This window comes from Vulpes vulpes, chromosome 6 (genome assembly GCF_048418805.1).
Source record: "Vulpes vulpes isolate BD-2025 chromosome 6, VulVul3, whole genome shotgun sequence".
NCBI classification, from domain to species: Eukaryota; Metazoa; Chordata; class Mammalia; order Carnivora; family Canidae; genus Vulpes; species Vulpes vulpes.
This window is the reverse complement of record NC_132785.1, coordinates 63,221,186-63,235,964: the sequence shown is the minus strand read 5'-3', so window position 1 is coordinate 63,235,964 and position 14,779 is coordinate 63,221,186. Positions and strand designations below refer to the sequence as shown.

The 14,779-nt window shown below is 51.7% G+C and overlaps 1 protein-coding gene across 7 annotated transcripts in view; it reads left to right on the top strand.

Moving 5' to 3' along the window:
- The window catches only part of ITPK1 (inositol-tetrakisphosphate 1-kinase), a 161,793-nt gene that overhangs the window by 105,375 nt on the left and 41,639 nt on the right, over positions 1–14,779 (top strand). For all 7 annotated transcript variants that reach the window (XM_072761183.1, XM_072761184.1, XM_072761185.1 and 4 more), the window contains one exon: positions 11,228–11,345. In XM_072761183.1, the coding sequence (XP_072617284.1) occupies positions 11,228–11,345 (118 nt within the window). The remainder of the gene's footprint in view (positions 1–11,227; positions 11,346–14,779) is intronic.

Below are 14,779 nucleotides of genomic sequence, written 5' to 3'. Positions count from 1 at the left end.
GGCTCACACAGCCTGTCTGAACCTTGACCTGATGCCATCTCGTGTGTGTCTGGTGCTCATGTGTTCACACCTGGCCGTACTCTTCTGAAATCCCTGCGCTATCAGGGCCTGACCACCCCAGCCTGAGCTTGTGGGTTTAAATTACAGGTCTGAAGAGCAACCAGGCTATGGGACAGAGCGCATCATTTTCCTTTCACTGGCTCTGCCAAATCATGCCAAAGGTCAGCAGTATTTTGGTCCTCAAACGGCAAAGTCCAGCGCACATGCCTCTAGCGCCAGCTGCCTGTCAGTTCAGCCCCTAGGCCACACATGCCGATAGACCAGTGGCTGCAAGACTCAGAGCTGGCCCTGCCACTCCTCAGCTCGGGACCCTGTTGCTTTAGAATTCTATCCAGACTCCCTGGCTGCTGTGTCTCTAGCTCTCTATCCTGCTTTCTGCCTTGTATAACCTCTTTGAGACCTCGGTCTGCCCAGGCATGCTGCGCTCCCTCACCTCATGTCTTTGCTCGTGCCGTCCCCTCTGCCTGGAATGCCTTTTCTCCTGGTGGCTCATGCCAGTGACCCTTCGTGGTCATCAGAAACCCTCCGGAAACTCTCTCTCCTCCTTCCATTGCCCTCCCCCACCGCTAGATTAGCCCCCGAGGCACACCCCTGCACATTCCCATATGGCAATGTCATCATTCCCTACATCTCTGCACTTAGGAGCCCCCAGTGAGGGTGGGCAGAATGTGGCCGCTCTGTAGTGGCAGAGGCGCCTCCACCCTGGTGCACATGTGCACCTGCACGCATGCACAACACATGCATGTGTACACACACACTTTTCGGGGGCTCCCCCTGCCTGGCCCCATGCTCTCTGGGTGGCCTCAGGCTGAGTGCTCAGACACTGGCAATCTCTCCAGAATACAGATGAGGGTCAATTAAGACCAAGGTGTCTGAAGCGTGGAAGCCCAGCACTCCCCAACGAGTCATATTGGAGGGTTAGAGATGTAGCGGGCGAGGAGCTGCCCTCTACAGACTCTGGGCTGAGAGTCGACTTAGCCCCTACTCACAGGCAGTCCGGGTGTGTGTGGTATTGCTTGAGCCAAAGAACTGATGTCAGTGGCAGAGCCACTGGCCATCTGTCACTCATGGGCCTGTTCCACTCAGTCTCTTCCCTCTATTGTGGGTACATGTGGCACTGTCCTAACAAGACTGGGTTCTGTGTAGTTGTTGCACTTTGCATATGCTCGAGGGGAACAGGCCCTGGACTGCAGGGCCCTAAGAGGTTTTTTGGTTCATTTATCACTTCACAGAACCCAAGAATCCTAGGACTTAAAAGTCAGAAAGGATGTTATAAAAATGTTATTCTAACCTACTTGTTTTTGTAGGTGGGAAAACTGAAATACTGATGATTCAAGTGCCTTTCAGAAGTACACATAAAGTTAATGGCTGTGTTAGGACTTGAACCCGAATTTCTTGACTGTCTTTACCCTAACTTTCACAGTGTCTCAGGGTCCTCATGCTAGGATTGGGATTGGCCAGGTGCTGCTGGGCGGAAAGAAATGGTCAGCTAGCCAGTGTTTGGAAAGCAAAAACCTTGGACTGTTATGTAGGTTGTGCACTGCACAGGTCAGTGGCAGACTCTGTGAATGGTACCCTGTGTGGCTGGACTTGGCAGTCCTGCCCCTGGTATATACTAGATGCTGCCACAACGCTTTCTTGGCCTCCAGAAGCCCACCTCCAAGGTTTAGCTGAATGCATCGCTAGTCCCAGCCCTATGCCCAACCTGGCTACCTCTTTAGACACCTAGCCTGTGATTCTAGAATAGTCAAGGGTGCTTTGGTTTAGCTAGGGCCATGGTTGGCTGCCTAGCACATTCTGTTGCATCAAGACACCTAGGTCTGGCTTGGATTCTCCAGGACTATCTGTTGTATGTGGTTTTCTGTAAGGTGTAATGAACAAACAGGTATTCTGGGTGGTGCCAGGAAGGCTTTGCCTGGGGGACATTTGGCTCTAGCTTCATTTGATTTCATGTCCGTGAATACTGTTGATTCCATGGCTTCAGTAGTCTTCCCAGAGGATTCGTTAGCTGTCCTCCCCAGAAAGCTCTGCTCAGTATGGCTCATGACCTCATCCTCATGTGGAGCCGATCTCCCAGGAATGGGTTTCACTTTCTCTGGAAGCATACTGTGCATTTGAAAGTCTGATTGCCCATGACACCGTTTTATCTATTAGACCTCCCTCTGCGGGTCCCACTCCCTCACTTGGTAGGTGCCCGCTGCAGGCATCCTGTGCGTGCAGCATGTGCTGGCCTTGAGAACCCTGCCCTGGGCTTTCCCTTGGTGCCATATGGATCTTCGTCACAGAGGCCATTGTGGTCTCTAGCATCTGGTCATGCCATTTATTACTCTCCTAAGAGGTAGTTGTCTTGTGGTTGTTGTTAGTTTGTCTTGATCCAGAGCTGGCAACAGAAGCAGAGACTCTAGCCCAATGTGGCTGTTCCTTGGGACCTCTGGGAGCCAAGTGAACCTGGGCAGACTCCGGGGTGGTAGGAGAGCAGATGGAGGTCATCTCTGCCACGTCACTGTGACCTCAGGCTAGTTTCGACTTCTCTTTCCTTTCTGAAAAGATGGGCTGGACTGAGGGACCTTCGGTTTTGCAAGGTCTCACCATCTGTGACTCTGCTTCCAGGAAAGAAAATTGCAAACTCTTTTGCCATTTTTTTCTTGGGTGCTTTTTTTTTTCTTGGGTGCTTTAAATACCTGTACTGGCACCAAATGTCATGTCCTTCTCATTAGCAGAACATGAGAAAGACCTATTTTTTTTTTTTTTATTTAACATAAATTTTGAAAGAATGCACATGAGAAATTCTGGCTGTAGCTAAGATTGAGGTGTCTTTCCTTTAACTAGGGCTTCCATGCCGCCTTTGCTGAGTAGAGAACTAGTCAGATAGCCTGGATCAGATGCCATCTTGGCTACTTCATTACTGGGAGAGCCTGGGCAAGGTACTGAGGTGCTTGCAGCCTTACTTTCTCTATCTGTCAAATGGGGCTGCTAATAGGACATACTGTGTAGGGCTGTTCTGAGGAATGAGTGTGTCAGTTCTTGAAAGTGTGTAGAACACTGTCCGGTACTTGGTGAACATTCAGGAAAAGTTGGCTGCTATCAAAATCATTATTATTGTAATTATTAGTAATAACTCATTCTGGTGTCTTGCCAGGACCTCCATCACAGTGTTAAGACTTTAGGAACTGGAAACTTCCTGTCTTTCATCCACCACTTGGTGTGGAAGGAGCTAGTTCAAAGGCCAGCTTTGTGGCCATCAGCTGGAAGATCTGGCCTTGGGCTGTGCTCTCAGGAAGAGTCGAAGGAGTGAGATTTTGCTGAGTAAGCCCAAGGTTACCTCTTTTTCCATTAAAGCCCCAGTGAGTAATTTTTAACAGCCACAGGGAAGCCTTGTCAGTCTTCCTCCACATTTGTTTGGTGACAGAGCGCTAACGGAAACACACAAACTCTGACTCACAGGGTCTTGGGAATCAGCCTGAGGAGTTCATTCTAGGCATGGTGTGTGGGATTTGCCTTGAGTGCCTGTGCTTATCTAACTTCTACAACCAAGTGATGATCAGGATTCTGAATCCCATTGGGTTAGTACAAAAGGTTGTTGTGATCCCCAAGTGACTGCTGCCATGATCAGTGGTGATAGCTGCCATGGCCCTGGGGAGGTGTGGTAGATTGTGCCTCCTTTTCCATCCTTGGCCTACTCCAAAGAGGAGGCTGGAGGCCCAGAGAGGATAAATGCAAGGCAGACCACGCTGCAGAGCAGGGACTGGGACCGGTCCTTGCTATTTGTTTAGTCCAGTGCTTTTCTTCGCTTTCCTTTTTTTCCCCCAATAAGTTGAAGTGTAATACATATGTAGAAAACTGTACCTCTAAGTGAGCAGTTTCATGAATTTTACAAACCAGATATACCGTGTAAACCGCCAGATCAAACAGTAGCACAGAGCTGCTCCCTAGAGCCACACATGGGCTCCCACTCCTTCCCTGCCTTTATCCAACCTGCCTTGCCCCTTCTTTTTCTTTCCATGCTCAGTGAGGACCCGCCGGGCTCTCATGTGACAGTTTCCTGAGGGTGTGGAACAGAGACTCTGGAAGGAAAGAGGCTAGTTACCAAACTAGAATGCTAACTTTCTCCAACAAGTTGAATGCTCTCAAATCCCTGTTCTGTGAATGGCTTCCCGCCTGGTCGTCCCCAACACCACTCTTGGCCAGCAGGGTTTCTCTGAAACTTACTTTAATCCTCTAATTCTCCTCCTAGAAAGCTTCTCTGCCACTCCCTCCAGCCTTCAGGTTAATATGCACAGGAAGGGTTGGCAGGGGAACCTGGCACTTAGCTTCCCCAGCCCTGTATGTGACTCCTTTTCAGCATTCACTGTGCTGCTTCCTGTCCCACCTTGCTGAGATCGAAAGTCCCAGAACATGGGCGGGACTCACTCTCACCGCAGTGCTTGCATGTTTGCTCTCTAAGTGCTTAGATATGATACTTAGGAATGGTTCAGAGAGCCGGCCTCCCAGAAACCCAGGAGATACTATGAGGTCCAAGGACGGTCTGGGCAGCTCCCGGTCTCTTCATTCCCAACTTCCCATCACTGGCCCCAGGCTTTGGTCCTCTCCTATTCTAGACCTGCCTGAGTTGTGTACAGGTTATTTAGCACTTAGATTAGAAATGAGTCCTTAGACTTCCTGGGAATTAAAAGCACTTCAGCCACATAACTTGTATTTAGGTAGGTGACAAGGTACACTGCAGGGCCTTGGGTTCGATGTCGTAATGGGTGGTTTTGAATCCTGGCAGAGCCCCAGCTGGTTATGACCTTGAGCCGGTCACTTTACCTTTCAGAGACTCAGTGTTTTCATCTATGAAATGAGAATAAAAATAGAGTTGTTTACTCTATAAACAACAGAGATGTCTTTGAGGGTCAAATCTAGCATTTTGTGTGATTGCAGCTTTTAGAAAGCAAGGAAATGGTTTATTTGTATTCCATGGTAGATTGCTGTGATCGCTACCTAAAACATCCATGCCTGAGCAGCTGAGTTATGTGATCTTTTGCATTCTTACCCAAGAATATATGGCATATAATCCAAAAGAAATGAAAACTTGCTAGTCCACACAAAACCTGTATACAAATGTTCATAATAGCATTATTCATAGAAGCCCCAAGGTGAAAACAAACCAGATGCGTGTCACCTGATCAACAGATTAAACAAATCCGGTAGATCCACACAGTGGAATATGATTCAGCCACATGCTACAGCATGGGTGAGCCTTGAAAACATTATGCTAAGTGAAAGAAGCCAGTCACAGGAGACTGCACTGGATTTCATTTATATGAAATTTCCAGAATAGGCAAGTGTATAGAAACAAATAGTGATGTCCAGGAGCTGGAGGGAATGGGTGAATTGAAGCTGATAGCTAAAAGGTATGGGATTTTTTTTGGGGGGGAGGTAAAAATGTCTTAAAATTAATTGTGCTGACGGTTGCACAACTCTGTCAATATATGAAAATCACTGAATTGTAAGCTTTAAGTGGGTAAATTGAATGGTATATGAAATCTATCTCAATAAACGTGGTTTTTGTTTTTCAGGGTTTTTTTTTTCTCTCTCTCTCTTTTGTTTAAGAACATCTTGTGAGGTAGGAACTATGGCAGTCTCCATTTGACAGATGGGAGCCTGAGGCTTATGGAGACCCAGAGTCCTAAGGGGGAAAGGCAGGGTTCTACTTCAGGTCTCGCCGTTTCCAGCTCCCATGCATCTTCACAGGATTGGCATGTGCCTTCTAGAGGAGGAAGAAGCCTGGAGAGGAGAAGGGGCTTCCCTCCTGTGTTCTGTGTGGTGATGCTGCTTCTATCCCTGCTCCGTGCCCCTACAGGGGAGATTTCTGGAACAGAAAATCTCACTGCGCCTGATTTCCCAATCCTGCTATGGAGATTAGAGGTTAGGCTGTGCCTGGCCCAGCTCTCAGGCACACAGTCCAGCAGGTGGCCTTTTAGCAGCTGGGTCATGAGTGCCATGAAGTGAGGCTATTGCCAGGTCTCAGGCGGGTGGTAGTGTCCTTGATTCACAAAAGCACTTAATGTCGATGATTTTCAGCTTATTTTTTCTTTTCTACTTTTGGTCTCATATCTAAGAGACTGTTGTCTGATTCAAGGCCATGAAGAGATGTATACCAGTGCTTTCTTCTAAGAGTTCTGTAATTTCAGCTCTCACCTCATTGATTTTTATATTAAAGGACATGGTGCTTGAAAACCACATTTTCCCAGCTGTGTGCATGTAGCCAGCCGGTCCTGGGTAAGTGGTGACTGCTATTATTTAAAAATTATGATGATTTTTATTTATTATCATCTTTTCCATAATTAATCTCTCACTGTGTTTCCCATCTGGCTAGCTGCCTCTTGCTCCTTCTGGAAAGATAGTGTTGGTGTCTGAATCTGTATCTGGCACAAGGGGTGTGTGGGATTGAAGAAAGGGAGGACCTGCCTGGTTACTTTACTCCCTCCCTCTGCTTTGTCCCCGATTTTTTGTTACAGAAAATTTAAATACTTGAGAGAATGCTACAGCACACACTCCCACATGCCACCACCCAGCTTCACAAGTTAGCAACTTATGGCCACTCTTGTTTTCTCTCTGCCTCACCTACTTCTCTCACCATTCCCTGTGCCTGGTTACTTTGAAGCAGATTCGACCTGTATTCCACTCATATTTAATCTATAAATGATTTCAGCATGCATCTCTAAATGTGAATCACCACTTTCTAAAAAGGGGCCTGCAGTGTTTTGGGGGAGTGGGCCAGAACATCTATTACCTCTGAGAATTGAGGCGGCAGGAACTATGCACAGGCACTTCTTTCGCTCCCCTGTAAGGAGCTGGCTGGCTGGCTGCAGCTGGCATTGTGGGCTCTGCCAGGACCTGTCCACAGAGGGTGCACCTTGGAGCCTGGGCCACAGGGCATGGGATTTTGTGGTGCTCTGGGCGTCAGCAGGAGGGTTGACCCCACCCAGCCAGAATAGCCCTGTTGCTCACCTCAGGTGCAGGGCTGGCATGCCCCTGCCTGCTGCACGAGGCATGGCAGGGTAAGTTCAGAGACCTTGAGTCAGGTTTGGTGCCAAGAGTCCACGTGTTGTCCAATTCTGAGAACTCTCTTTGTTTTTCTATCTACCAGCTCCTTTCATGTCCAGGTCTTGTTGCCCACAGCAGCTACCTGAGATAGGTTTGATCCAAAATGCAGGGGCACGTAGGTTGCTTATTGCTCACATAAGCATCTGACTCTTGGTTTCGGCTCAGGTCTTGAACTCAGGGTCAGGGGATTGAGCCCCACATCAGGCTCCACACTCAGTGGTGAGTCTGCTCTCCCTCACCTCCGCCCTCCCCCCACTTATGTTCATGCATTTACTCTCTCTCTCTCTGAAATAAATGAGTCTTTGGGGGTAAAATGGACATTTTGCACACCAGGAAACAATCTCAGAGAGATAAACTATACTTTCTTTTTCATAGACATGGAGTAAGTGGCAGAGGCGGATTTGAACTTGGGACTTCTGCCTACATTTTCTGTTAGAGAAGAGCAAACCCTTGCATCTCTCATTTCCTGTCCATAAATGGAACTGCAGAAGAAATGGTATTTGTGGTGTTCATCCTGGTCATCTCATTTGGCTCACATTCTTGGTGGGGAAAGATGGGCTTCCCCTAGCCTAGCAGAGAGGGCCCAGCATCCCTCTTGGCATCATCATCCTTTGGGCCTAGGGGCAGGGGGCACCTGGCTGGCCTCTGCCTCTCTGTCCCCTCAACAAACAGTCTGCTTTCTCTAACCCTCCTCCTGGCCCTCTGACTAGGGCTATCTCTGCTCCCCCCCTTTTCCGTCTGCTTCAAGCTGGGCTCCCCCCTAATTAACATCCAGGCTCCCTTTGTAGGTGTTATGGGCAGACGTTCTAAAGGAACATGTGTTTACCATTTGCCATGGAGACCGTTTGGGCCTTTCTTCTTCTGAGTGGTGATAAAATGGTACAGGGTGCTCACTTTTCCAGCAATTAGTTTGGTAATTCTAAGAGTCTTGTGAAAAATGCATGAGGCCTGTGGTACAATAGATAAGCTGAAAGGCTTGGAAGGAGATCCACTTCTTCTATCCACCCCGTGGATAGCGGGGTGATTGGAAAAACACTTTCTTTGCCCTCTCTGTCCTGTCCCAAAAGAGATCATGTTTAGGAATAATTCTTCTGTTAATACTGATGCTTTCATCCTGGGTCAAAAGCTTGTTGGCGCCTGCTGGTCAGATATTTTCCCCTTTGGTTTCTTCTAACTTCTTTCCCTCATGAGTTTGGCTTAAATCCATGTCTTAATGATTCTGAATTCTCTCTTTAAAGGTCACTGCCCTAACACATAAAAGTGGAACCAGATCCAGCAACTACTCGGATACTCTTCTTGAGACTGGGGCGGGCTGTGGATTTTCTAGGGGGAGGAAGGATCCTGTCTGGACTTTATGGGACTCAGTTGCTGGGGGAGAACTAGGCCAGCCCATTGAAGCCAGCATCTTTGATACTGCCTCCTCTTTTTAGGCAAGCAGCAAGCATGTGTGTGTGTGCCATTATCTGTAATGCCTCTAGCAGGTGGCTCTCCATCCAGTTCTAAAACAGCCCCCATGTGTGGCCCCAAAGTCTGCCTCCATACACGCTAGTCCTGTTTTTCCAATTTAGGTTTTTAGTCACAGACGAGGGAACTGAGAGAAGCCAGGTGGCCTGCCCAGGGTGACCCTGGGAGGTGGTAACAGTGAGAGCCTGGGTTTGAGTCCTGGGCCCTTACTCTTCTCTCTGCACCAGGCTGCTTCCTAGTGTGTTGGGGTAGGGGAGGAGGAGAGGGTGTGTGGGGACAGTTCAGGGCCTTCAGGTCATAACCCACAATATGAATTTGTTGGCCAGGATTACAGATCCGGGGCGAAGTAGTAGTATTAAAGCCCATGTGTCTTTAATACTCTGCACAATGTCCTAAGCACTGTGGGTGATGTGCAGTTTGTTATGTGAATGATCTTCTAACATGAAGACAGTGACATTTTGTACGTATGTGGGAATCTTGGTGTCCCGTGAATGATACACTCTTATGGCAGTGTAGACCTGGTTCAAAGAAATGATGCTGATGGGGATAGTTGCTGATGGGGAGCCAGCCTTGGAGAGATGCAGGCACTTAGGCACTTATGTGAGGCTGGGGCTGTAGGAGAGAACTGGACAGGAACCGTGGCCTGAATGCAGCTTGTAATAATCTTTTCTTGAGGATACTTCTCAGCTTTTCACAGCCCCTGTGGGTGGCCACTGTGGGCTCGTGTGCATCGGCTGCCAGGCTTGTTCTGTATAAGTAGGGAAGAGGGCCAGTCACTGAGCTGACTTGTTGACCTATCTTGGGAGGAGGAGGAAGGTGATTTCTCTTCTGTGTTTATGTCTATAGGATGGGTGTGCAGGGAGAGGGGCGGAGAGCGTGTGGGCCCCAGAGAGTTCATAGGTGTGGGGATGGGAAGAACTCCCCGCTGGCATGTTCTGGCCACCCCCTTAGGAACAGAGAAGTGTCTTTTAAAACATTCAAAAAAAAAAAAAAAAAAGACACAAATGAGCCCATAACCAGATACTCTGGTATGAAACACAAGGGCGGGGGGATGGGAGCAAATTTCAGGAGAGAAGTAGATATAAATCTCTGGCTTTGTGTTGAGAGCTCTTAAAAATGATTACTAGGAACCAAAATAGGCTCACTGAAAAAAAAAAAGTTTCAAACGGCGCTTTCTTTTTTGTTGATAAGGCTGACTTGAAAAGCAGCATTGTGGCTTTTTCCTTGGCCTTTGCCGACCCCGCAGACTGGTCTTGTAGATGGGGGCAGGAGGATGCAATAAGCTGGTTTATTCCTTCCCTGGGGCGGCCTGGACACGGTGCACCACACCCTCGGTGGCTTCACACAACAGGGAGTTCTTTCTCCATCACGTTAAGGAAGTAGACATCTGAAGTCAGGGCGTCTGGGGTTGCTTCCTGCTAGAGGCGCCCGCTCTCCTGCCGTCCTGGTGGCCGGCTGGGGATCCTGGGCAGGCGCGGCCTGGGTCCTGTCTGTCCTCAGAGGGCCTCGCGGTGTCTCTGTCCGCTGGTCCCCATCTTAGACACCAGCCAGTGCACCAGGGTCCATCCCAATCCCGTGCGGCCTCAGTTTCCTTTGATTCCGTCTGTAAAGACAGTTTCCAAAGAAGGTCACACTTTCAAGCCCCAGGGCTCAGGACGAGCGCGACCCACTGAGGACACACTGCGGCTCATCACGGACAGCTCCCTGACACCCAGGCTCTCCTGGCCACGCCCCCGCCCCCCGTGGCTCCCGCATCCCACACTTCAGGCCGCAGACTCACAGGGCCCTGGGCCTGGGCCAGCCCCACTTCCAGGCCCCGGGCCGAGCTGGGGGGCCCACGGAGGCGGCGAGGCGCAGCGCCGGATTCTCGGAGACGCAGCTCCTCCCGCCGTGCGCCTTGGCGTGGCTTCCCAACGCGGTCGGGGGCCCCTCGCGGGCCGCAGGCTGCCCCGGGGCCCTCTGTCCCGGCTGTCCTCTCCCGGCGGCAGACACACCGGCCCGGGCTTCTCCCCACCCTTCCACAGCCGCCCTCCCGTCATCGCCGCCGCCGCCACCGCCGCCGCCGCCGCCGCCGCCGCCCGCCCCAGGGCCTTTTCCGTGCGGGGTGTGATCCACATGGGCAGCGGGCTGCATTCGGGGGGGGCCTTTGTGCGCCCAGACGAGCTGAGCAGAAGCAGCCTGCGCGCCCCGTCAGCCCCGTTCCTCACTCCGGCCTCTTCAGGTCCCCGCCTCAGAGCCCAGCGGGCCGCTCCCCGCCGCGCGGCGCCTCGGTGTGGGGGGACCGGCCTTGTCCCAGCATCCCTAGCAAGAGCTCGGAGCCTGCGCCTGATAGGACCAGCTCGGGTCACGTGCCCGAGCCCGTGGCCAGGGTGGAAGGTGCTGATTGGTCTGACCGGCACCACGTGATCCCGCCGTGGCCGGGTGGCCCGGAGCGTGGAGGCAGCCGCCCCAGACCGGGTGAAGCCCCCCAGAGCGGGTGAAGCCCGGGCAGAGGTAGGGGCTGCTGGAGGGAGGGGGGAAGGAGGGGGGGGGACGGAGGGATGGAATCCTGCGGAAACCTTGTTTCTGCCTCAGCCTCCCACCTCCAACCGGAAGAGGTGTGTTTTCCTTTCAGGAATACATCGATGCGCACCCTGAGACCATTGTCCTGGACCCCCTGCCTGCCATCAGGACCCTGCTGGACCGCTCCAAGTCCTATGAGCTCATCCGGAAGATCGAGGCCTACATGAAAGGTACGGACGCACGTGGCTCGGCACCTGTGGCGGTGGCACACCTCCACACCTCGACAGTCCCATCGCGTCGGAGGGAGATAGGGTGCTGATCTGTTGAAGCCCTTTGGGGCAGGAAGCACTTGAATTCCTTGTGGGGTGCACGTTTTGGGGAGGCCCTTTTTCTCTCCTTCTCTAACCAGCGGTTAGGAAATAAAAGCCCTAGGGTGCTCTTTGGGAGAGAGAGTGGCTGCAACCACTTTAAGACGATTTTGTTTTGTTGTCGTGAACCCACAGAGTGGTGATGAAGTGTCCTGATAACACAGTGGTTAGAGAGCAGGCGTGTGTGTAGAATATCTTGAGCAGCGGGCAGCCAAGGAGAGTTATGTAACTGGGCACTGGAGACAAACAGAAATTGAAGGGCCTTTAATCAAACACATGGAGATGTGTAATGTGGCGGCTGGACCTCATGGGGTACGCTCTGTTCTCCAGGGCCAGAGCCTCCTGCTTAGCTGTGGGAGCTTTTCCTGCCAGCTACGTCGTCTTGTCTCTGAGGACTCGTTCTCCCCACCTCCCTGGTCTGGGAGTCCCACTCCAGAGGTGTTTGTTTATGTGAGAAGGGCTTTTGGGGAAAGATTCATGTGAACAGTAACCTAGTTCTCGTTGCCTGGTCCAAGCGTTCCTTGCTGAGAGTTCTTGTTTAATTCTAAGGAAAAGTGTTTTGCTCGTGTCCCAGGGCTGTGTGAGGATCCATCTTTGGGAGAGGAGAGGCACACCCCACACCTGCCACCCACACCATGAGTGTGGCTTACCTGGGTTGCCCTGAATCCTGACTTGGCTGGTGACTTGGCCTGGCATTGTTTCATGTGATGGTGGGACTGGTGGGAAAAGTTTGGCTTGCCAGACCGGCAGCAAACCTGTCTGTAGCTTAAGTTTTCTCCTTACTTTCTCTCTTCTGGTGCTCATAGAGGTGGGCACAGTTATCCTCCATGTTCCGCAGACAGTGGTGGAGAATGAGCAGTTAGCAGATGGGCCAATACCACACAGCTTGTGCGCAGCAGAGCCAGCATCTGGCCAGGTCTTTCCAACTCAGGCTGCCAGCTCCTAGCCCCTCAGCTTAACTTCCATGTCCACGGCTAGAGGGCCCTAGATCTAGCAAGCCCCTGGCATGGATGCTGTCAGGGACCTTGGCCAGGAGAGTTGGTGAGTCTTTGCTTCTCTAAGGAACATGCCCTGTGGAAGAGCTGGATGTTGGACCTGGCTGTCCTAGAGGGGGTCTCAAGGCCCGTTTCACTGGGTGCCTGGCATTCAGCAGGTGACCTAAAGCGTGGGCTTCCTGGGTGGCCCCCAAACGGCAGGCCTTTTCAGTATGCCAGCATCCTTTTGCCCTTGGGCCTGGAATGGTCAGCGATGAATGAGGTCAGCTTCCCTTCCCTTTGCCTTCCTTCCCTGGGTCCAACTAGAACCCTCAGATGAGAAGGAAGATCTGTAGGGATGTTCCAGGTAAACTTTGGTTCTGGCAAGGAAATCTGCCTCTTCCTGGGAATTGCATGCATTGAACACCAACGGTGTGTGAAGGGACAGGAGGTGAATCTGATCCTGATGAGAAGGCCCAATTGGTGGGAGGAGTTGCAGGTTGGCCACCACATCTCGTGGCCTCCCAAGTTCATGAGAAGAGTGATGTATTCTGATGGGGTCAGGGAGGTTACTGCCAAGAAGGGCTTTTCAGGGCAAAGAGCACAGGCTTTTGGGGAGACAGACTGAGGTAGTATCTACATCTGGGCTCTTGGTGCTGTGTGGCCTTGGCCCAAGTCCCTTGACCTCGCCCTGCCGGTTTTCTGTTAAGATGTTGATAATAAGTAGTTTATCTACAGGGTCTGGGATTGACATAACTGCGATGACATCTAATGAGCACTTAGCGTGGGTCTTGGCTCATGGTGTCACCCAGAAATGGCAACTGCTGGCACAGCTCCCATTATGATGGAGGGGGCTGAAGCAGCTGCATTGGATCTTGGAGTCTCTCTCGGTTTTCATGGGTAGAGCATCAAGGCTGTGGTCAAGGGTGAGCCTGGGCCTGGAGTGTGGGTGTGCAGTCAGGGAGCCGCGGACTGGTGATTGGTCAGATTGCACCATGCACAGGAAACAGGCCTGTCCCTGGTGGATGAGACTGAGGGTGACAGCCTAGATCTCCCAGACAGGGCAGTGGTATAAGCAGAGTGGCACACAGCCGCGGTGTGGAGTGCCTGTGCATGACTTGTAGGTCACTGGGTCAGTGTGGGGGACTTGGAATGTCTTAAGCAGTTGGAGGCTTCGTTCATGGGCACCTACTGAAGGTGTGTGAGCAAGCGAATGAGGACGTGAGCATGCGTCTTAGATCAGTGCAGACGTGGCCTGGAGACAGGTTCTGATAGCCGTTACCTATATCCTATTGTAAGAGTTACCCATACTGAGCCACGTGTGTAAGGGACTGGTGACCGACCCCCGGGGGGGAGAGAATCAGCCCCCACACTACTGGGTCCAGGAAACCTCAGACTCAGGTGTCATCAGCTCCGGAGCTGCCTGCAGGGTGGGGGTTGGAGGTTGGGGGATGGGGAAGCCCCCTCCATGCCCAGCAGGAACGTGTGACCGAACCCTAACAGCCAGCTTGGTCCTAAGCCAGCAGGAATTGTTCTGTGGGTGGGCCGTGACCGCTGCACCCTGGATTTTCCTTATCGTGCATACCAAGCTGGGCTGGTATTCTTCCAGGAGGGTGGGCAGAAGCTGGGATTTCCTGGAACCTTTTCCTGTTCCCACCCCCACCCCCACAGCTGTTCTTATAGAAGCACTGCTGGCTCCCATCTTCCATCCTCCCAGAGCCCGGGCTCCTCCTCCCTGCAGATGCAGAGAACCTTCTCTGGGAGGCACATCCCAGCACTCCTCCGCCCCACTCCTGCTATTCCTGGAGGCAGCCCTGTTAAGTGTGCTGTAAATGGCCATAATTACCCTGTAAGTTCCCCAGACAATTAGAACAATGCAAGTGACACTGCTGCTCAGGGTGTCACTGTCCTTCATGCCAGGGTGGCTCTGCCTGCTTCAGAGATCCTAGGTGGCTGCAGACAGGCCAGGGGAGGCTGCTTTGGGGAGGTGCCCAGGGCTCCCTGCAGTAGGGGTGGCAGTCTCCCAGGAGCAGCGGCAGAGCACTTGGAGCAGGAGGTTCATGCTCTGTCTCCGTGCAGAGCATCAGCTGTGGAGACAGGTGAAGCCTACTGCCTGCTGCCTGGAGCCCCCAACTCCTCGTCCGAGTACCTTGGTGATATCTTGGTTCTGTGTTCCCAGAGCTCATCCTCTTCCAGTTCAGAGCTTGGAGGGGAGATGGGAACCTTTCTCTGCCTCAGACCTTTTGGTCTCAAACCTGCTTATGTAGTTAGTACTAAAGTTTCTGTAGCAACAGACCTGAAATAACAGTGGCTTAAATGAGA